The sequence below is a fragment of the Nematostella vectensis genome, chromosome 9 (genome assembly GCF_932526225.1).
Source record: "Nematostella vectensis chromosome 9, jaNemVect1.1, whole genome shotgun sequence".
In the NCBI taxonomy this organism is placed as follows: domain Eukaryota; kingdom Metazoa; phylum Cnidaria; class Anthozoa; order Actiniaria; family Edwardsiidae; genus Nematostella; species Nematostella vectensis.
Genome location: NC_064042.1, coordinates 5,780,970 through 5,796,822, shown reverse-complemented (window position 1 = coordinate 5,796,822; position 15,853 = coordinate 5,780,970). Strand labels below are relative to the sequence as shown.

The following is a 15,853-nucleotide window of genomic DNA, read 5'->3' as shown; positions in this document are numbered from 1 at the left end:
ACTCGCTAGCACGTGCTATAAAATGGCCAACACATCTCAATGTTTTGTTTTTCTCTAAATTTAGCAGTCTTCTCGCAATTATTAAGCGCCTCTTGCTAAATTATCACTCTTTCGTCAAGTTGCTATCGTCATGAATCAGCTACCGCCACCAAACTGGGAAATAACGGTGAATCACGCGCAAGTTCAGCCTGGTTTCCAAACGAGCTATTACCCAACAGTTCGCGATGGTCAATTTCCTCGGTTTATGCCCGGTGCTTTACCTGGGTTATATCACTATGGGCAGTGCAGAGGCCCAAATAACACGCCATGGAACAAGCAGGTCAGTTATTTGTATCTAAACGTCGCCAGGCAATAAATTTGGCCCACGTTTTATTGCGAATGATGCTGATAAAATTATTAAGTGAGCTGAACCATATTGAGCGTCTGAAGTGCGTCCCGGAGGTCTTTGTTTTATTCTGTCTATGCAGGAGCTTTTTTGAATATTGAATTTTATTGTACTTAGAAATTGAAATGAATTGTAAGTGTCCTTATCTGAGAAGACTGGGAAGATAGGAGACATAACTCCTTAAAGCACAAATTCCGATAAAGGCATGAACTTGGAAAAATCCCCAGGCCCAAGCCAGGATTCCGGCCTGGGCCATAGTGATGAGAGGCTGATGTGCTAACACATTAGTCCACTCGTGCTTCCACAAGAAGTTCCTGATATTTCTTTTATTGTCAAATTTAGATATTTAGGATTTAATTGTGATGCACTTGTGAGCATTTTACTATGAAACAAGTTTACCAGAAGTAAATAAATTGTTATTATTATTATTATAATCCACTGTTGTTCTTCTGGCCACGCAGACATATAAATTATCATTACCGCCTGCAAGCAAACCTGTGCATGCACCAGTCATCCTTAGCTGTGATGCATGCTGTAGAGACTTCAACAGCCAGCGATCACTTGATGCCCACCTTGCATTACATGAAAAGGTGAGGTTTTTTCTCACTTGTGGCTTCTTAAACGTAACTTTAAGATATTACTTTTAAAAGCATTTGAGTAATCAAATATTTACCGCATGTTATAATGATTAATGCATTTTTTGTCTTATTAGTGTGATCAGGAGGGCTGCGACTTCAAAGCATCAAGAAAAGCACTAAAACTACACTTCATACAGGTGGGGTCATCCCTTAGCAGGCGCATACAAAGGGAAGTGCGCTTAGAACCAAGGGTGATCATCCCTGAGTACACACTTGGGGTCACCCCAGAGTACCCAGTTGGGGCATTCCCGAGTACCCAGGTGGGGCCATCCCTGAGTACCCAGTTGGGGCCATCCATGAGTACCCAGTTGAGGTCATCCCCGAGTACCCAGGTGGGATCATCCCCAAGTACCCAGGTGGGACCATCCCTGAGTACCCAGTTGGGGCAATCCATGAGTACCCAGTTGTGGTCATCCCCAAGTACCCAGTTGGGGTCATCCCCGAGTACCCAGGTGGGGCCATCCCCGAGTACCCAGGTGGTGTCATCCCTCAGAACCTAGTTGGGGTCATCCATGAGTACCCACGTGGGGCCATCCCCGAGTACCCCGGTGGGGTCATCCCTGAGAACCCAGTTGGGGTCATCCCTGAGTACCCAGGTGGGTCATCTCTAAGTAACCAGGTGGAGCCATTTTTGTGTACCAAGATGGGGTCATTTCTGAGTACCCATGTGGGGCCATCCCTGGTTCCCAAGTGGGGTCATCCCTGAGTACCTAGGTGGAGCCATTTTTGTGTACCAAGATGGGGTCATTCCTGAGTACCCATGTGGGGCCAGCCCTTGTTCCCAAGTGGGGTCATCCCTGAGTACCTAGGTGGAGCCATTTTTGTGTACCAAGATGGGGTCATTCCCGAGTACCCATGTGGGGCCATCCCTGGTTCCCAAGTGGGGTCATCCCTGGGTACTAGGTGGGGCCATCCCTGAGTACCCAGGTGGGGTCATCCCTGGGTACTAGGTGGGTTATCCCTGGGTACTAGGTGGGGTCATCCCTGAGTACCTAGGTGGGGTCATCCCTGGGTATTAGGTGGGGTCATCCCTGGGTATTAGGTGGGGTCATCCCTGGGTATTAGGTGGGGTCACCCCTGAGTACTAGGTGGGGCCATCCCTGAGTACCTAGGTGGGGTCATCCCTGGGTACTAGGTGGGGTCATCCCTGAGTACCTAGGTGGGGTCATCCCTGGGTACTAAATGGGGTAATCACTGAGTACCTAGGTGGGGTCATCCCTGGGTACTAGGTGGGGTCATCCCTGGGTACTAGGTGCGGTCTGAGTTATTTGAATCAGTGCTGATCTTCACATGTAACATTTTCCAGGTTCATGCAGAGGGGCGGATGAGAATAAAGCTGGATACTCCAGAAGAGATAAACAAATGGAGACAGGAAAGAAAAAGGTATAAAAAAACAGAAGCTTTAATAAATATAGTATGTAGGACCCTCAAGGCTCATTTATTATGATTATTACTATTATGAGAACCCTACAGTAGAGATCTGGTGTTGCGCTGGATTGGTTGATGTATAGGAGGGGTTGCGGCGGTTACCCCCCCTCCCCCCCACCCAGGAGAGAGTTTTATAAAAATATCACTCTCTTATTTTTCTCAATGCTGGATTCACTTCTGGGGCAAGTATTCTGTGTATCATGATGTGGATCGTAGAGGGTATTTATAAATGGGGGCACATGCTTGTGCCCATCTCTTTTGGGGTTTATTGGAAGTCAGCTGCATTAAATAATGTAATGAATTCATCTTGCATTTTATAAGACCTCTGTTAATCAACTTCTTGTAGGAAAAGTAACTTTTTTTCCTCCCTATCCCTAGAAATTACCCAACTGCTTCAAATGTTGCCAAGAGGCAAGCAGTGATGGATGAGAAACAGACGAATGGTCAAATGCTTCAAACAACAAGCTACAGGTAAGGGATATGACAAACAGGGGGGTGCAACAAATAAAATCCTGACCCTGAAATCTGCACACCCCCCCCCCCCAGAATATACCAGACAAAGTTTTCAGCCATGAAATATACAATCAGATAATCAGTCAATCAGTAAATCAATCAATCTTATGTTTATTGTGTACCTCTTGCAGTATTAGTACTGAATTATAGATAAAAAAGCACATATAGCAAGCATCATAACATCATAACACAGGCAATCTAGATACTTAAAGCTCAGCGCACACGGTGAGCAAAATTTTGCGCGTACACTTTGCTCAATGCAGTGCAAGGCCAAAAAATCACAGTATGCGGGTGTTGATAAAAAAAAATGTCTCTAGACCAACTGAGGCAAAATTCTCTCCTGTTTGAGCTGTGAGTTTCTGGGCTCGCGAGGCAGTAGACAAAATGCACGCGTGAAATTTTCCTCCCAGTGTGTGCCAAGTAGCAAAGTTTGCTAATTAGTGTTGCACAGTTGTGGTATGCCCTAAAATATGTTGGCCTTCCCCATGGTGCTAGTACTCCCCTCTACTTGACATTCATTCTCTGTACCCTGCTTCTTATGCCTTAGTACTCCCCTCTACTTGACATTCATTCTCGGTAACCTGCTTCTTATGCCTTAGTACTCCCCTCTACTTGACATTCATTCTCGGTACCCTGCTTCTTATGCCAATATAATCTGGTGCTTACAGTTACAGAGGTAATAATCGTGGGAGGGGAGGGAGAGGACGCTGGCGCAGACAAAATCATGGTCACATCCAAAGCAGAACACAGGTGCAGCCGTCTTCTCAACAGTACAAGACATTGCCTAGTGAACAATCATCACCACACAAAATGTCACAGAGAGAGCCACTCAAGACACCTGAGGGCGACCCATTGGACGTACTGCTTGATATCAATGGAAACAAAAGTGAGATTGATTTACTTGCCACATCCTCTGAAACAACCTTTGTAACACAATAAAAGTAACCCAAAGGCATTTCTTTGACAGGGGTTTCAATTGTTTGTATTTGATTGCACAAATTTCAAACATTTATTTCATTGTAGGTGAGATTGCAACTCCCAGCATGGACTTGACAGAGTCAAAAGGGGCAGCAGCTGATGCCCTACCCTTGTCTGCTCTTGGTGCTCTGTGTACGTACGGAGATATGTCTAGTGACGAGGAGGAAGGTGAGACATTAAAAGGTGTGATTATCATGAAGAGACAACAGTTGGCTGTGGTTGACATTTTACCATTTATACGGACACCAACATCTCCTCACCATCTCAGCAAAACTTTAAAGGGATAACTGCTTCTCAGTCAAAATATACATGTGTATATTCATGACATTGCTTAGTAAGCAACAATTTAAAAGTTTACAGCTGAGTAGTTTGAATTTATTTTTATTTTTTAGATGCTGATTGTAGTGAGACCCCACAGAGGGAAATCACAGCCACACCTACACCACCACCAGCACCATCTCAACCAAAACTAACGACCCAGCTTCCCTTAAAACCATCACCTCAACCATTATCCCAGACAGTCATTAGTCTAGATACCGAGAGAAAGCTTACCAATGGGGCAGCAAACAGGACAAAACAGGTGTGTCTATTATATTGCATTATTTCTGTAGAATTTTATTCACAGTCAGGGGAAACAGTGGTGGCCAGAATGTATTTATCTATAGACTAACTTATGTAAAATCTTCTTGTCACAGAATACAAAGAGCAACAGAAATCCCACTCTACTTGAAATGGTAAGATTCTTTTGTATCTCTACATGATGTTTGAATTAACATTCCCTTGATTTGGTTGATTTTTCGTTTTCAGCTTTTAGCTCCAGAAATTCGTCATGAGAGGAATGCCATTCTTCAGTGCTTGCGGTATATTGTAAGGAACAGCTTCTTTGAAACCTAGGGTTCATAGCTGATCATAGTCATTGTCTGGAGGAGATGAGATCTTTATAGTCAATGCCTTGAGGAGCTGTGAGGAGATGTTTATTATTGAGCAATTAGTACATATGCCTGGACAATTAAAAAAAATAGAGCTCAGAAAATTAAAGTTTAACTTACTTTACTTTTATTAAAGTTTAATTTTCTCTAAATTTACTTTCAGTCACCTCAGGAGTGTAGCTATCTTCGGGTACCTAGGGCGTCGAGTTCAAAGGCACAAGAACGAGGTATCACAAGGCCGGTAGAGGGGAAGGGGCGGGAGAGACGTCTTCTCGCTCCATTCTCTTCTCACCTGCCCCCTCACTCCTCTGCCTCGCTCTCCCGCCCCGTTACGATGACCGCGACGCCCTGGGTACCCAAGGATGGTGTGAAGCTATGTGGTACATCAAAAATCGGTAATCACTATACGGCACATCCCTCAGCAAATCCTGGCTCTGCGTCTGCCACTAGCACAATAAAGGCATTCCCTTGTGGGGTCATATTTCCCAAATAAATTATGGTTATTGCAAAATGATTAATTGAGGCATGAAGGGGATCCTGCTTATTTCCTGGCTCTTCATATAAAATGAAATACCAATTGAAGAACCGTGATTCTACACTTCTCACCATGACATTGTAAATTGGATTATTCCGCCATTCCTGCATTCCGCCTGTAGGGGTCCCCCGTTTATAAATTGAAGATTTGTTTATTGTTTTGTGCCGAATGTGTTCTTGGGGCATGACCATTTGATACGATAGTTCCTTCTGTTGTCAGGGTCTAGTCATCAACTGACCTTCTGCTTTACGCTTCACATAATCGCTTTTCGTTGCGGATATTTGTCCAGCGAAGCATTGATAGGTAAGTTCGATAATATTTGGCTACTATTTCAAGTTTTAGCTTTACAGAAGATTAAGCTTCATGGTTAAATAAACCGTATCGTTACGAAGACAAAAGGTCAATATGTGAATTTGGAAAGTGATTTTAGACTGCAAAGCATCCCTTGCGTATAACCAAGAACGACATTTAACTTTTATAAACTTCGATGGTACTACATAAACTTTTGTCAGCTTCGATCAAGCGTGCTTTAATCATCATACTTGTACCTTGTTTGCATTCAAGCCGATAAATATAGAACCTGGATTCCTATCTCAAGGTAACTGACATCTGTTTTTCGAGAGCAAAATTTCAAGCTAATAGTTCTTGGGGCATGACCAATTGATAAGATAGTTCCTTCTATAGTCAGGGTCTAGTCATCAACTGACCTTCTGCTTTACGCTTCACATAATCGCTTTTCGTTGTGGATATTTGTCCAGCGAAGCATTGATAGGTAAGTTCGATAATATTTGGCTACTATTACAAGTTTTAGCTTTACAAAAGATTAAGCTTCATGGTTAAATAAACCGTATCGTTACGAAGACAAAAGGTCAATATGTGAATTTGGAAAGTGATTTTAGACTGCAAAGCATCCCTTGCGTATAACCAAGAACGACATTTAACTTTTATAAACTTCGATGGTACTACATAAACTTTTGTCAGCTTTGATCAAGCGTGCTTTAATCATTATACTTGTACCTTGTTTGTATTCAACCCGATAAATATAGAACCTGGATTCCTATCTCAAGGTAAATGACATCTGTTTTTCGAGAGTAAAATTTCAAGCTAATAGTTGCGTGATATTTTAATAAACAGATAAAGAACGGTGGATACTTTGCCAAACGCGCCCTAAAATAATTACTGATACAATATGATTTCATTTATTATTATTAACATTTCCCTAAAAAAGATGTACAAGGGCGGTAGGAACAGAGCTTTTAGCAAAAATTCTGATAATAAACAACGAAATTCCCTCTGAATTGATTGAAACGTGCCTTATTTGCGATGCGCTCTCCGTGTTTGATAAGAAAACCGGTTAGGTTACGTTGCGTGATCTGAGCTACTACCCCGTCGCGCGCGAAACTGCCACCGACGCGCCAGTAGCCGAAACTTGCCCGACTAAGTCCTTGGATGTGTACAAGCATATGCAAACAATTCTCTAATAGAACTTGTTCAAATGCCTATGTAACTCGAACGCAAATCATCCTCGGAACTCAGGGCGTCGAGGTCACAGGTGCGAGAACAAGGCCGTGGCGGAGGGGATTTTGGGGTGGGGTGGGTAGTGGGCGGGAGATAAGAGAAAGGAGCATTCTCTACCGCCCCCTCCCCCCTCCGCCGCCTAGCTCTCGCGCCTTATTACGCTGATCTAGACGTCCTGGGTACCCGAGGATGAATGCAAATCAATTTACGGTATATTTTTCTCATCCATCCACAGTATTTGAACCGGAACCTAAACTTTTCTATATCTTTATGCACTAGTCAATTGAAGCCCCCGAACCTCCAGGACATAGCGGGGGAGTAACAGGGGCATTGCCGTGGACGTACGCTTTTATACAGCTACATTTCTCCAGGGGGGAGGAGACAGTAACTTTTTAACTAATCCTAATAAGCGGGGGTTTATGCCCGGGATGGTAACGCTAAACCTTACGACAGCTTTCGAAAAATTTTTGACAATCCGTGTATCGATTATTTTTGCCGTTCTTGTTTTATACGTCTTGGGAAGGCTTTATCATTGAGTCACTAAAGCATCGGAGGATGTTTCAACAATTTTGGTTTGGTCTGCACTAGCAGAAGTCGTTGGGGTAGGAAATCTTGAAAATTATGTACCATACGCCGTGGCAATAGGGGTGGGGATTGTAACAGCACAATTACCCCCGGGAGAGGGAGAAAATTGCACAAATGTTACATTCCCCGCTATATTCCAGGGGTCGGGGTTTCAATCGACTAGAAGTGCATTACCCCGATAGCTGCTCGAATCTCCATAGGAAAGATGAAAAAAAAATTTAATACACAAGCCCTTAATACAACCGGTCCCTGTAGTGCTATCAGTCCCGACTGAGGTGATTTACAAAATGCTATTTTGCTAACTCCTCAGAGCTGTTGTCAGCACTGAACTGGTACAGTCCAGCCATGATCGCTGAAGTCATGTCACAAACAAAAGCTTTGTTTTGTTAATCCACCACCCCTAGATTTTAATCAAAATAACTAGGCCTTTTTAGACTTGTGCTGTGAGATTCACCAGTGGACTGGATCACATATATGCCATTTCTAGCAAGTGAATATCTTTAACCTAGAAAATAGAAATTTTTTCACTTGTACATGATTGGACTCATTGATAGGGATGATATGCATAGCTTTTTTTTAGAAAAAATATGCCCAAGAAAACATCAGATTCAGGCAAGGTTTTGTGATAAGATTACTTTGACGGTGAATATACAGGAAAAATATAAAAAGTGGGTTGACACTGCTGCTTTGAATTTATAAAGGCAAATACTTTATAGAATTTGGGCTTCCTGTGGTTTCCCCAATGGTTAACATAAAAAATTATCTGTTAGAATATCATCCATAAATGGAGGCTTGTTTGTCTATCAAGCAGAATTTTCTTACACTGTTGTATGCACCTAAGCTTGCAAAAAAGGCATTGTTCTCAGGCAGTGAGGCAAGCATAATTTTTTAGGGTGTGTTGGTAAACACATTGACCCCTCAACCGGCCTGTACCGGCTTTGGGAAGTACCCACAACCCAAAAAATCCATAAATGCAAACTAAAAACAACAAGATGAAGATACTCAGGCGTCAGTCTAAGGGATAAACCTTTTGTGTTGGCAACTATTCTTAAGCCAAATGATAGCACAGGTTCTTTGACAAATTTCAAATCGAACAAGGAGAGAAAAGCAGAATCACCCCTCTCAATAAAACGCTCAAAATACAACACAAGGGAGAGAGATCGGCAAACACAGCTCAAGACACAAATAGATACCTTTATTCTGATCCTTCAGGTTCATTTCCATGGCCTCAAAACACAATGTCCACTCCTTGAAGGCTTGTAAAACCATGAAGATGCCTTTACGGATTGAAAAGCATTCTGGAAGATCCAGGGAAAAATTCACCAGGGAAGGGCCAGTCAACACTCCTCTCCCCAAAGTCAGATGGTTTTCTTTTCACCCCGAAGCCAAACAAATCAATTCCAGGTCATACAGACCCAGAATAGCAGTGTAAACAATTCTGGAATCAATTTGGTTTCAGAAAAGACAGCATTTAGGAGAGCTGTGGTGATTCATTAGAAAATTATTTTCTCATCCAGGCAAAGCCAAACAAGAAAAAATCATCATGAATCCACCTTTGCTTGCAAATATCCATAAGCAAAGCACTCAATTATGCCCCAAAAGACTTCATGATGTCCTGAGACACTCTCCTAATATGCTCATAGCTGTATTTTTGATGAAAAATACAAGCAACCATCAACTTGTGCTGGCTTCAGCACAACGACGAGGGATTAAAAGTGGGGACCGCAAAGCACTGTTGGAAAGCTTGGATACCGCTGACTAGGTGCAGCTGTGTTTGACTTTGACGGGCTGTATAAAACTCAGAATAGGGTGGGAGGTATCTGTTTTTTTAGTCTGTTTTTTGTAAATTCAGCTCAAAAATAGCCAGGAGTCAATGGGTTAATCTCAAACAACAACCATGTTTTCGATGTTCGGTGTGATAACACCAAGGCAATTTTAATTGTTACAATTTTATAACGATAAGACAGTGTATGGATATGATAGCTAGAATGAATCATTTTGCAGATCTCGATTCAGAATAACTGACACCCAAGCCATGATCGCTGAAGTCATCCTTCTCATTGTCACCCTGGTGCTTCTTCACCATCTCTTCCATCGTTACACCGAGCCGTCCAACCTACCCCCTGGACCACGCCCTTACCCTATTATTGGAAACCTCCCGCTGCTGATTGGCTCATTCTCCTCACTCCACGTCAAGCTCACTGAGCTCGCTAAAACATACGGCAGCGTCTACACTCTCTACCTCAACGGTCAGCGGTCTGTCGTCGTCTGCTCTGCCAAGGCAGCCCGCGAGGGACTGGTAGAGAGGAAAGACGCAATCGCAGGACGTCCTTACAGCTTCTGTAGGGATTATGCGTTTCGAGGTAGCAAAAACATTGGCTTTCTGGACTTTTGCCCCTCCTACTTACTAAAAAGGCGCATTGTACAGTCATCCATGCGTCAGTATTTCCCACAGGTAGAAGACAAAGTCAACCATCACTTGGATGAAGTACTGGCAAGGATAAAAATGCTTGATGGGACCGCCTTTGATCCTCATTACTTACTGAATTTAGTTACACTCAACGTCGTGAGCTCCATTACATTTGGAACCGATTACAAGTTCGAAGATCCTGAATTTCAGCACGTGCTTCGTTTGAATGACGCCGTTGGTCGGAGCTTCAAGGCCTTCAACATACTCGACGTGTTCCCATTTCTGATTCATCTTCCTTTTAGCGCATCTAAGGATCTGAAGTGTGTTTGTGCCGAGCGCGGTAAATACGCGATGGACAAGGCACAGCGACACGTAGACAGCTATGACAGCGATAGAATCCGCGATCTCACAGATGGATTCATCAAGGGACTCGCAGAGGCAGTCAAGGAAGATGATAAAGTCGAAAGCTTTTTTACTACTGAGCATGTTGCCATGGTAATGTCAGAAATGACAATCGCGGGCTCAGAAACAGCCTCAACAACAATGCGCTGGATGCTTGCCTATTTGGCAGTCTACCCAGAAGTCCAAGCGAGGCTGCATCAACAGCTGGATGACGTCATTGGAAGGAACAAAAATAAAATCATCACACTGAAAGACCGAGATCGATAGCCTTATGTAGAGGCAGTCATAGCGGAGACATTGCGCATTTCGACACCGGGGCCGCTTGCAATTCCACACAAAGCAACATGTGACACGACAATCAACGGCTACTTCATCCCAAAAGACACCACTGTCATCTTCAACCTGTGGGGGGTACACCATGACCCTGCTGAGTGGGCGGATCCCCATGTGTTCAACCCCGCCCGCTTCCTAAACAAGGATGGCAAGCTCATCAAGAGTGAGAAACTCATGCCTTTTGGTGGGGGGAGGAGAGTTTGTCCTGGAGAGAAGATGGCGAAAATGGAATTTTTTTTGATGACCGCAACACTCTTTCAACATTTGCAATTCATGCCACAGCTAGATGGCCCTTCACCGAGCCTCGAGGGAGCCATGGGTGTGGTACATTTTCCACTTCCTTACAAGATACGAGCACTACAAAGACTCTAGGCGGCATCTGTCTCCCACCCAGCCTCAAAGTCTAAGCTATGGGTGTTGTACATTATCCACTGCCGTACAAGATACAGGCATTAAAGGGAAGTATGGAGGAATCTATTGGTGTGGTACATTATCCAGTCCTTTACAAGATAAAAGGGGGAGGGCAGAGAGGTTGAGGGGGGGCACGAGAGATCAGGGGGGGAGGCATTGAGATCAGTAAAGGAGACAGGGCAGGGAGATCAGGGAGGGAGGGGGAGAGATCAGGGATTGAGACAGGACAGAGAGATCAGGGAGGCCAGAAAGGGAGGGCAGGAATCGGGAAGGGAGGAAGGACAGAGAGGGAGAGAGCAGTGAGGGATGGGGGGCAGAGAGGTCAGGGAGAGAGGAAGGGCAGAGAGGGAGGGGGTCAGGGAAGGAGGTTTCTGGCAACTCAGCAAACTGATGAAGTTTTGTATACTCTTGTTAATTTGAACAAGCTTTACAAAAATTATCTAAAAATGTTGGATAATTTACACATTTGATTCAAAATATTGCAGAATAATTGATTGAATAAAAAGCATCACTTTCACTACCAGGCTCTATGTGACATATTGCTTTTGTAACCATTTTTTGCCATCCAATATTGGGAGTTAAATAAACATTCATGTGTGCGTCACACAGTGGGAGGACACATTCTAAACAACTTTAACAAACACTGACTTTAGAACAATGACATTTTGTAAAACATCCATTAGGCCAATCAGAAACAGTGGTAACATCCAAACCATCCTCTGGGACCCAGGGCGTGGCGGAGATTGGGCACACAGGGGGCGCGATCCCCGAGGATGACCCATAACAAGTCTTCTTGGGTTTTGGTGGAATGAGCATGTGTTCATGGAGTGAAATAAGATGGTCATGTGATGTGATCTTATGTTCTGTCAATAGTATGGCATGCTTTCTGTGCCCTCACCACCATTTGCATTCATAAACACCCATCACCCGGCTGCACATACCCTAACACACTATATAGTTCTCATCGGTGGAACCTCAAAGAGTCTTCATTACTTTTACTACTAGTTTGGTACAAAGCTGAGTTTCCAATTCTCTTTACTGTCATGTCTTCAGCAACAGCGCCATGGTGACTAGTCCTGAATAACAGATAACAGTAATGATAATTGTAATAATAGTTGACCAAGTGAAAAGTTTGGAAATGCTTGCAACACAGGCCACACAACCCCCCTCCCCCAACTCCCCACAACTTGTCCAAGGATTATGACATATGAAATGGTCTTACCTAGAATGAAGGCTGCGATGAGTTTCTGGTTGACTGAGAGGAATAAATAGTGAGGTAATCTGGAGCTCTCTCCTTCTAGTGGAAGCATCAAAGCGGCGATACAGCCAACAGCAAGCAACACAACCCATACGCTAGGTGTGTAGGTGGTATCCACTCCTGCCACAGAATCAAAGGGCAAATTGAATGAGAACACAGCTCCCTCAAAAAGTATTACCTGTTACTAAGGGCAGAAACAGAACATGGAAATATGCTAGAAGATTGTTACATTGTATGGTGTGTAGATTGTTATAGTAAATTCATAGCTGCAAAATTCATTTTGTGCAATTACTGATTTCAAAATTTTTAATTGGGTAAATAATGGCTACAGTTGAGTAAATAATATGATATATGAAAGCTGCAGTGAGAAAGCAGAATCCAGATCCCCCCTTTTTTAACACTAATAATGGTAAAAACCAAAGCTCACATAATACCTTGGTACGAAACACTTTCGTGAAAACTGACTTTCCTTGGGCTACGCCTTGGGGAACTTCCTCTCCTGGTAGACTTATCCTGGAAGTAAAATGAGCTAAATTAAATTGAATATTAACCAAGTTGTTCTACTCTCTTCTCCGTCCACATTTGCTTTCCTATTAAAAAATTGGTCTTTCTGCCATACTAGGAACAACAAGTCCCCTTTCCCTACCACGCCCCCTTTTTGTGTATCTGCAACTGACCTGTGGTGCACTCTTGCTATGCAGCAAAACGGACAGCACCTCTTTCTGGCCGAGAAGTTTATTGGTGCCTTGTTTAAACACATGCAGCTTGAACTTATCCTGAATGTTAGGATCTGTAGTCTTCACTGCTGTGTGCCGTATTACTCTGTTAAAGCATATTTCAATGAAGGCTTTAATTTGTAACTGTATGGCTGTCATATCATCATCATTATCATCACCGCCACCAACATCATCATCATAACCGCTGTCTAACCCACTATCATCATCATCATCATTATCACCACAAATACTATCATCATCATCACCACAAACACTATCATCATCATCTCACCACAACCACTATCATCATCATCACCACAACCAATATCATCATCATCACCACAACCACTATCATCATCATCACCACAAACACTATCATGATCATCACCACAACCACTATCATCATCACCACCACAACCACTATCATCATCATCACCACAACCACCATCATCATCATCACCACAACCACTATCATCATCATCACCACAACCAATATCATCATAATCACCACAACCACTATCATCATCATGATCACCATCATTACCACTATAAGCAATGTCATCATAAACACCTCAACCACTATCAGCATCATCATCATCACAACCTAAATAGTCATATAGTCATGTTCACTGTAATCTACCTATAATGATTTGAATAAGCGCCTTTTTTTAAATTATCACCCCCTCCACAATAAGAGCCCCCTCCCCTCCCCCCTATAAAAGAGGGGCACGAAGGGCAAGGGCTTAAGACAAAGCCTCCTTGCGGTGCGGATTTTGACATTCAATGCCCTTCCCAGGATGGTGATACTTGAATACTACCGCAAAGGATTCTGGAGACAAACTTGAACAAAGCTCAATCCCAGGACCTATCAGTGGAGAGTGAGGTATGACGACTGCATTATTGTTTTACTAATGATTTAATCCATCTTGGCCCTAGATACATGACAGTAATTACCTTTTAAATATTGTAAATGCTTCAATACTCAACCAACACAATCACTGTCATCACAATCATCATCACAACCACCATCATCACCCTCACCAACACCATCGTCATCATCACAATCATCACCACCACCATAATTATCACCTAAACTTCAAGCCTTACATGTCCACACAGCATCTTGGCTTGATGATTCCTTCTGCTTCAACAACTAGGTATCTACCGGGAGCTGTACATAATACTGGTAAAAAAAAAGAGAAAAAACGAGAGAATTGCAATGGCAGACTGATCTTCAGCAAGAAGCCAACCATCATATCAAGTCATATTTATTATTCTTTTTCTATGCTCAAAACATGGTGAAGTCAGGGCTTCTTTATGTGTGTGAAAACAAACAACATTGATGATTGTGCATGCATACTTGCAGTATATATCTGTGACTGAATCATAGGATACAAAACCAAAAGGACAGAAATTCTACTTAAATCTGTCTGAGCTTCTTATACTAGAATGTTGTGAAACACATAATACTGGTTTGGACTAGAACCCAATGAACTTAGATGCTGTGTATTATTAATTTTGAAAGGCAAGAGTGCTAACCTGTACCTTTGAATTTAAGGGTAAATTCATATGGATTGTAGACGGTCAAAACTTGTTTATGTGATGACTGGTCATCCTGGTAGAATGTCAGGGCGTCAGGAAAGACGAAGACAGGTAGGGATCCATCAGTGAAGTGAGAGGACTGTACTGACCTCATAAACCTTCACGAGTGGAACAGTGAATCGAGGAATTATTAACCTGGTGTGATGATAAGTCGAAGGCTTATAAACACCCCTTGGTGATATAGCTAGCTATTTTTCATCTTTGAACCTGAAAACAAAACATCAGATGAATACTTTGCATTACAACCACCATGAAACTAAAAACATAAAATATCTCTAGATCACATTATACACATTTACAGTCTAAATCATCATTTTGTTTAGAGATTAGAAACTGCTGTAGTTATGGTTTTATATAGCTCTTTGTAACCTATTTTAAAACTTTTATTTAAATAAATACTCCCAGCTTATAGTGATGCATTGTAGTGCATTTGTCTCATTTTATAAAGTGTCATTTCAAGGAATTAATGATAAAAAAACAAGACTCATTTTAAGGGCGTTTTGCCAACGGTGGTAACAACGCAATTACCACTCAACAAAACATCAAACCCACAAAGGTTGAATTCCCTATCATCCACACCTTAAAAACAAAGAAGTTAACATCTAAAATGAGCTCAATTTATCACAGAAAAAAAACAAAAGGTACCGCAACATAAAAGGACACTGAAGGGGAATGATTTGATAGAAAAATAACCCTTTTGAGAAATTCCCTTTACAGAAATTACCTTGCTGAAACCTCAAGAAATAAACTATGCCGCACAGCCGTCGGTTATGTCTCAGTGCACAGAAAGTAAGTCACACAGTGGTAGGTAAACACTCCTCTTGGTTGTATGAAGGCTTTGCTTTGTTGTTTTCTCTGTTGTAGAGTTAGCTCCAGACCGCCATCTTGTGTGTTGATATTATTGTCGACGATCGCATAGAATGCTGGGTCAAATACCCGGATGATAATAGCTCGCTCGGAGGTCATTGTTGTTTGCTAGGCGCCGGATTTTCTTGTTTGCGAGCATCAAAATTTTTCTTATAGACATCATCATCATCTCAGGAGATGGCCTCTGAATTACTTCTGCTCTGGAAGTTGGTAAAATAAAGTGTCACGCGCTTAATCAAAATACAATTAAGATCGAGCTAGTGCTAGATGTTCAGTTTCATTAGTGTAACTAGCTTTTAAAAGGCTGGTGTAAAACCTCTAGAAAAGTGTTCCTAATTACTGCTG

General features: G+C 42.5%; 3 protein-coding genes across 5 annotated transcripts; 2 read left to right on the top strand and 1 right to left on the bottom strand.

Annotated features, from left to right (window-relative positions):
• Positions 1 to 14: 14 nt before the first annotated feature.
• LOC5501669 (nuclear FMR1 interacting protein 1) lies at positions 15 to 4,970 on the top strand. Of its 2 annotated transcripts, XM_032369956.2 has the most exons (10): positions 15 to 319; positions 847 to 975; positions 1,098 to 1,160; positions 2,330 to 2,406; positions 2,830 to 2,922; positions 3,633 to 3,850; positions 3,988 to 4,110; positions 4,335 to 4,522; positions 4,638 to 4,676; positions 4,750 to 4,970. In XM_032369956.2, exons 1-10 carry the CDS (start codon positions 131 to 133, stop codon positions 4,834 to 4,836), a joined length of 1,206 nt encoding a protein of 401 aa, XP_032225847.2. In that variant the 5' UTR covers positions 15 to 130; the 3' UTR covers positions 4,837 to 4,970. The 2 variants fall into 2 exon arrangements, with proteins under 2 accessions (XP_032225847.2, XP_032225848.2); XM_032369957.2 differs by lacking the exon at positions 847 to 975.
• Positions 4,971 to 5,523: 553 nt separating this feature from the next.
• Positions 5,524 to 11,588, top strand: LOC5501670 (steroid 17-alpha-hydroxylase/17,20 lyase). The gene is given in 2 exon segments (XM_048732868.1): positions 5,524 to 5,709; positions 9,514 to 11,588. A coding segment is annotated over 1 exon segment (1,482 nt). The 5' UTR covers positions 5,524 to 5,709; positions 9,514 to 9,544; the 3' UTR covers positions 11,027 to 11,588.
• LOC5501671 (motile sperm domain-containing protein 1) lies at positions 11,457 to 15,626 on the bottom strand. Of its 2 annotated transcripts, none has more exons than XM_032369962.2 (7): positions 15,366 to 15,626; positions 14,579 to 14,848; positions 14,147 to 14,222; positions 13,001 to 13,145; positions 12,758 to 12,836; positions 12,288 to 12,443; positions 11,457 to 12,141 (listed from the first exon to the last, which is right to left on the bottom strand). In XM_032369962.2, exons 2-7 carry the CDS (start codon positions 14,733 to 14,735, stop codon positions 12,107 to 12,109), a joined length of 648 nt encoding a protein of 215 aa, XP_032225853.2. In that variant the 5' UTR covers positions 14,736 to 14,848; positions 15,366 to 15,626; the 3' UTR covers positions 11,457 to 12,106. The 2 variants fall into 2 exon arrangements, with proteins under 2 accessions (XP_032225853.2, XP_001622943.2); XM_001622893.3 differs by having other exon boundaries at positions 14,585 to 14,848; positions 15,366 to 15,571.
• Positions 15,627 to 15,853: the final 227 nt, after the last annotated feature.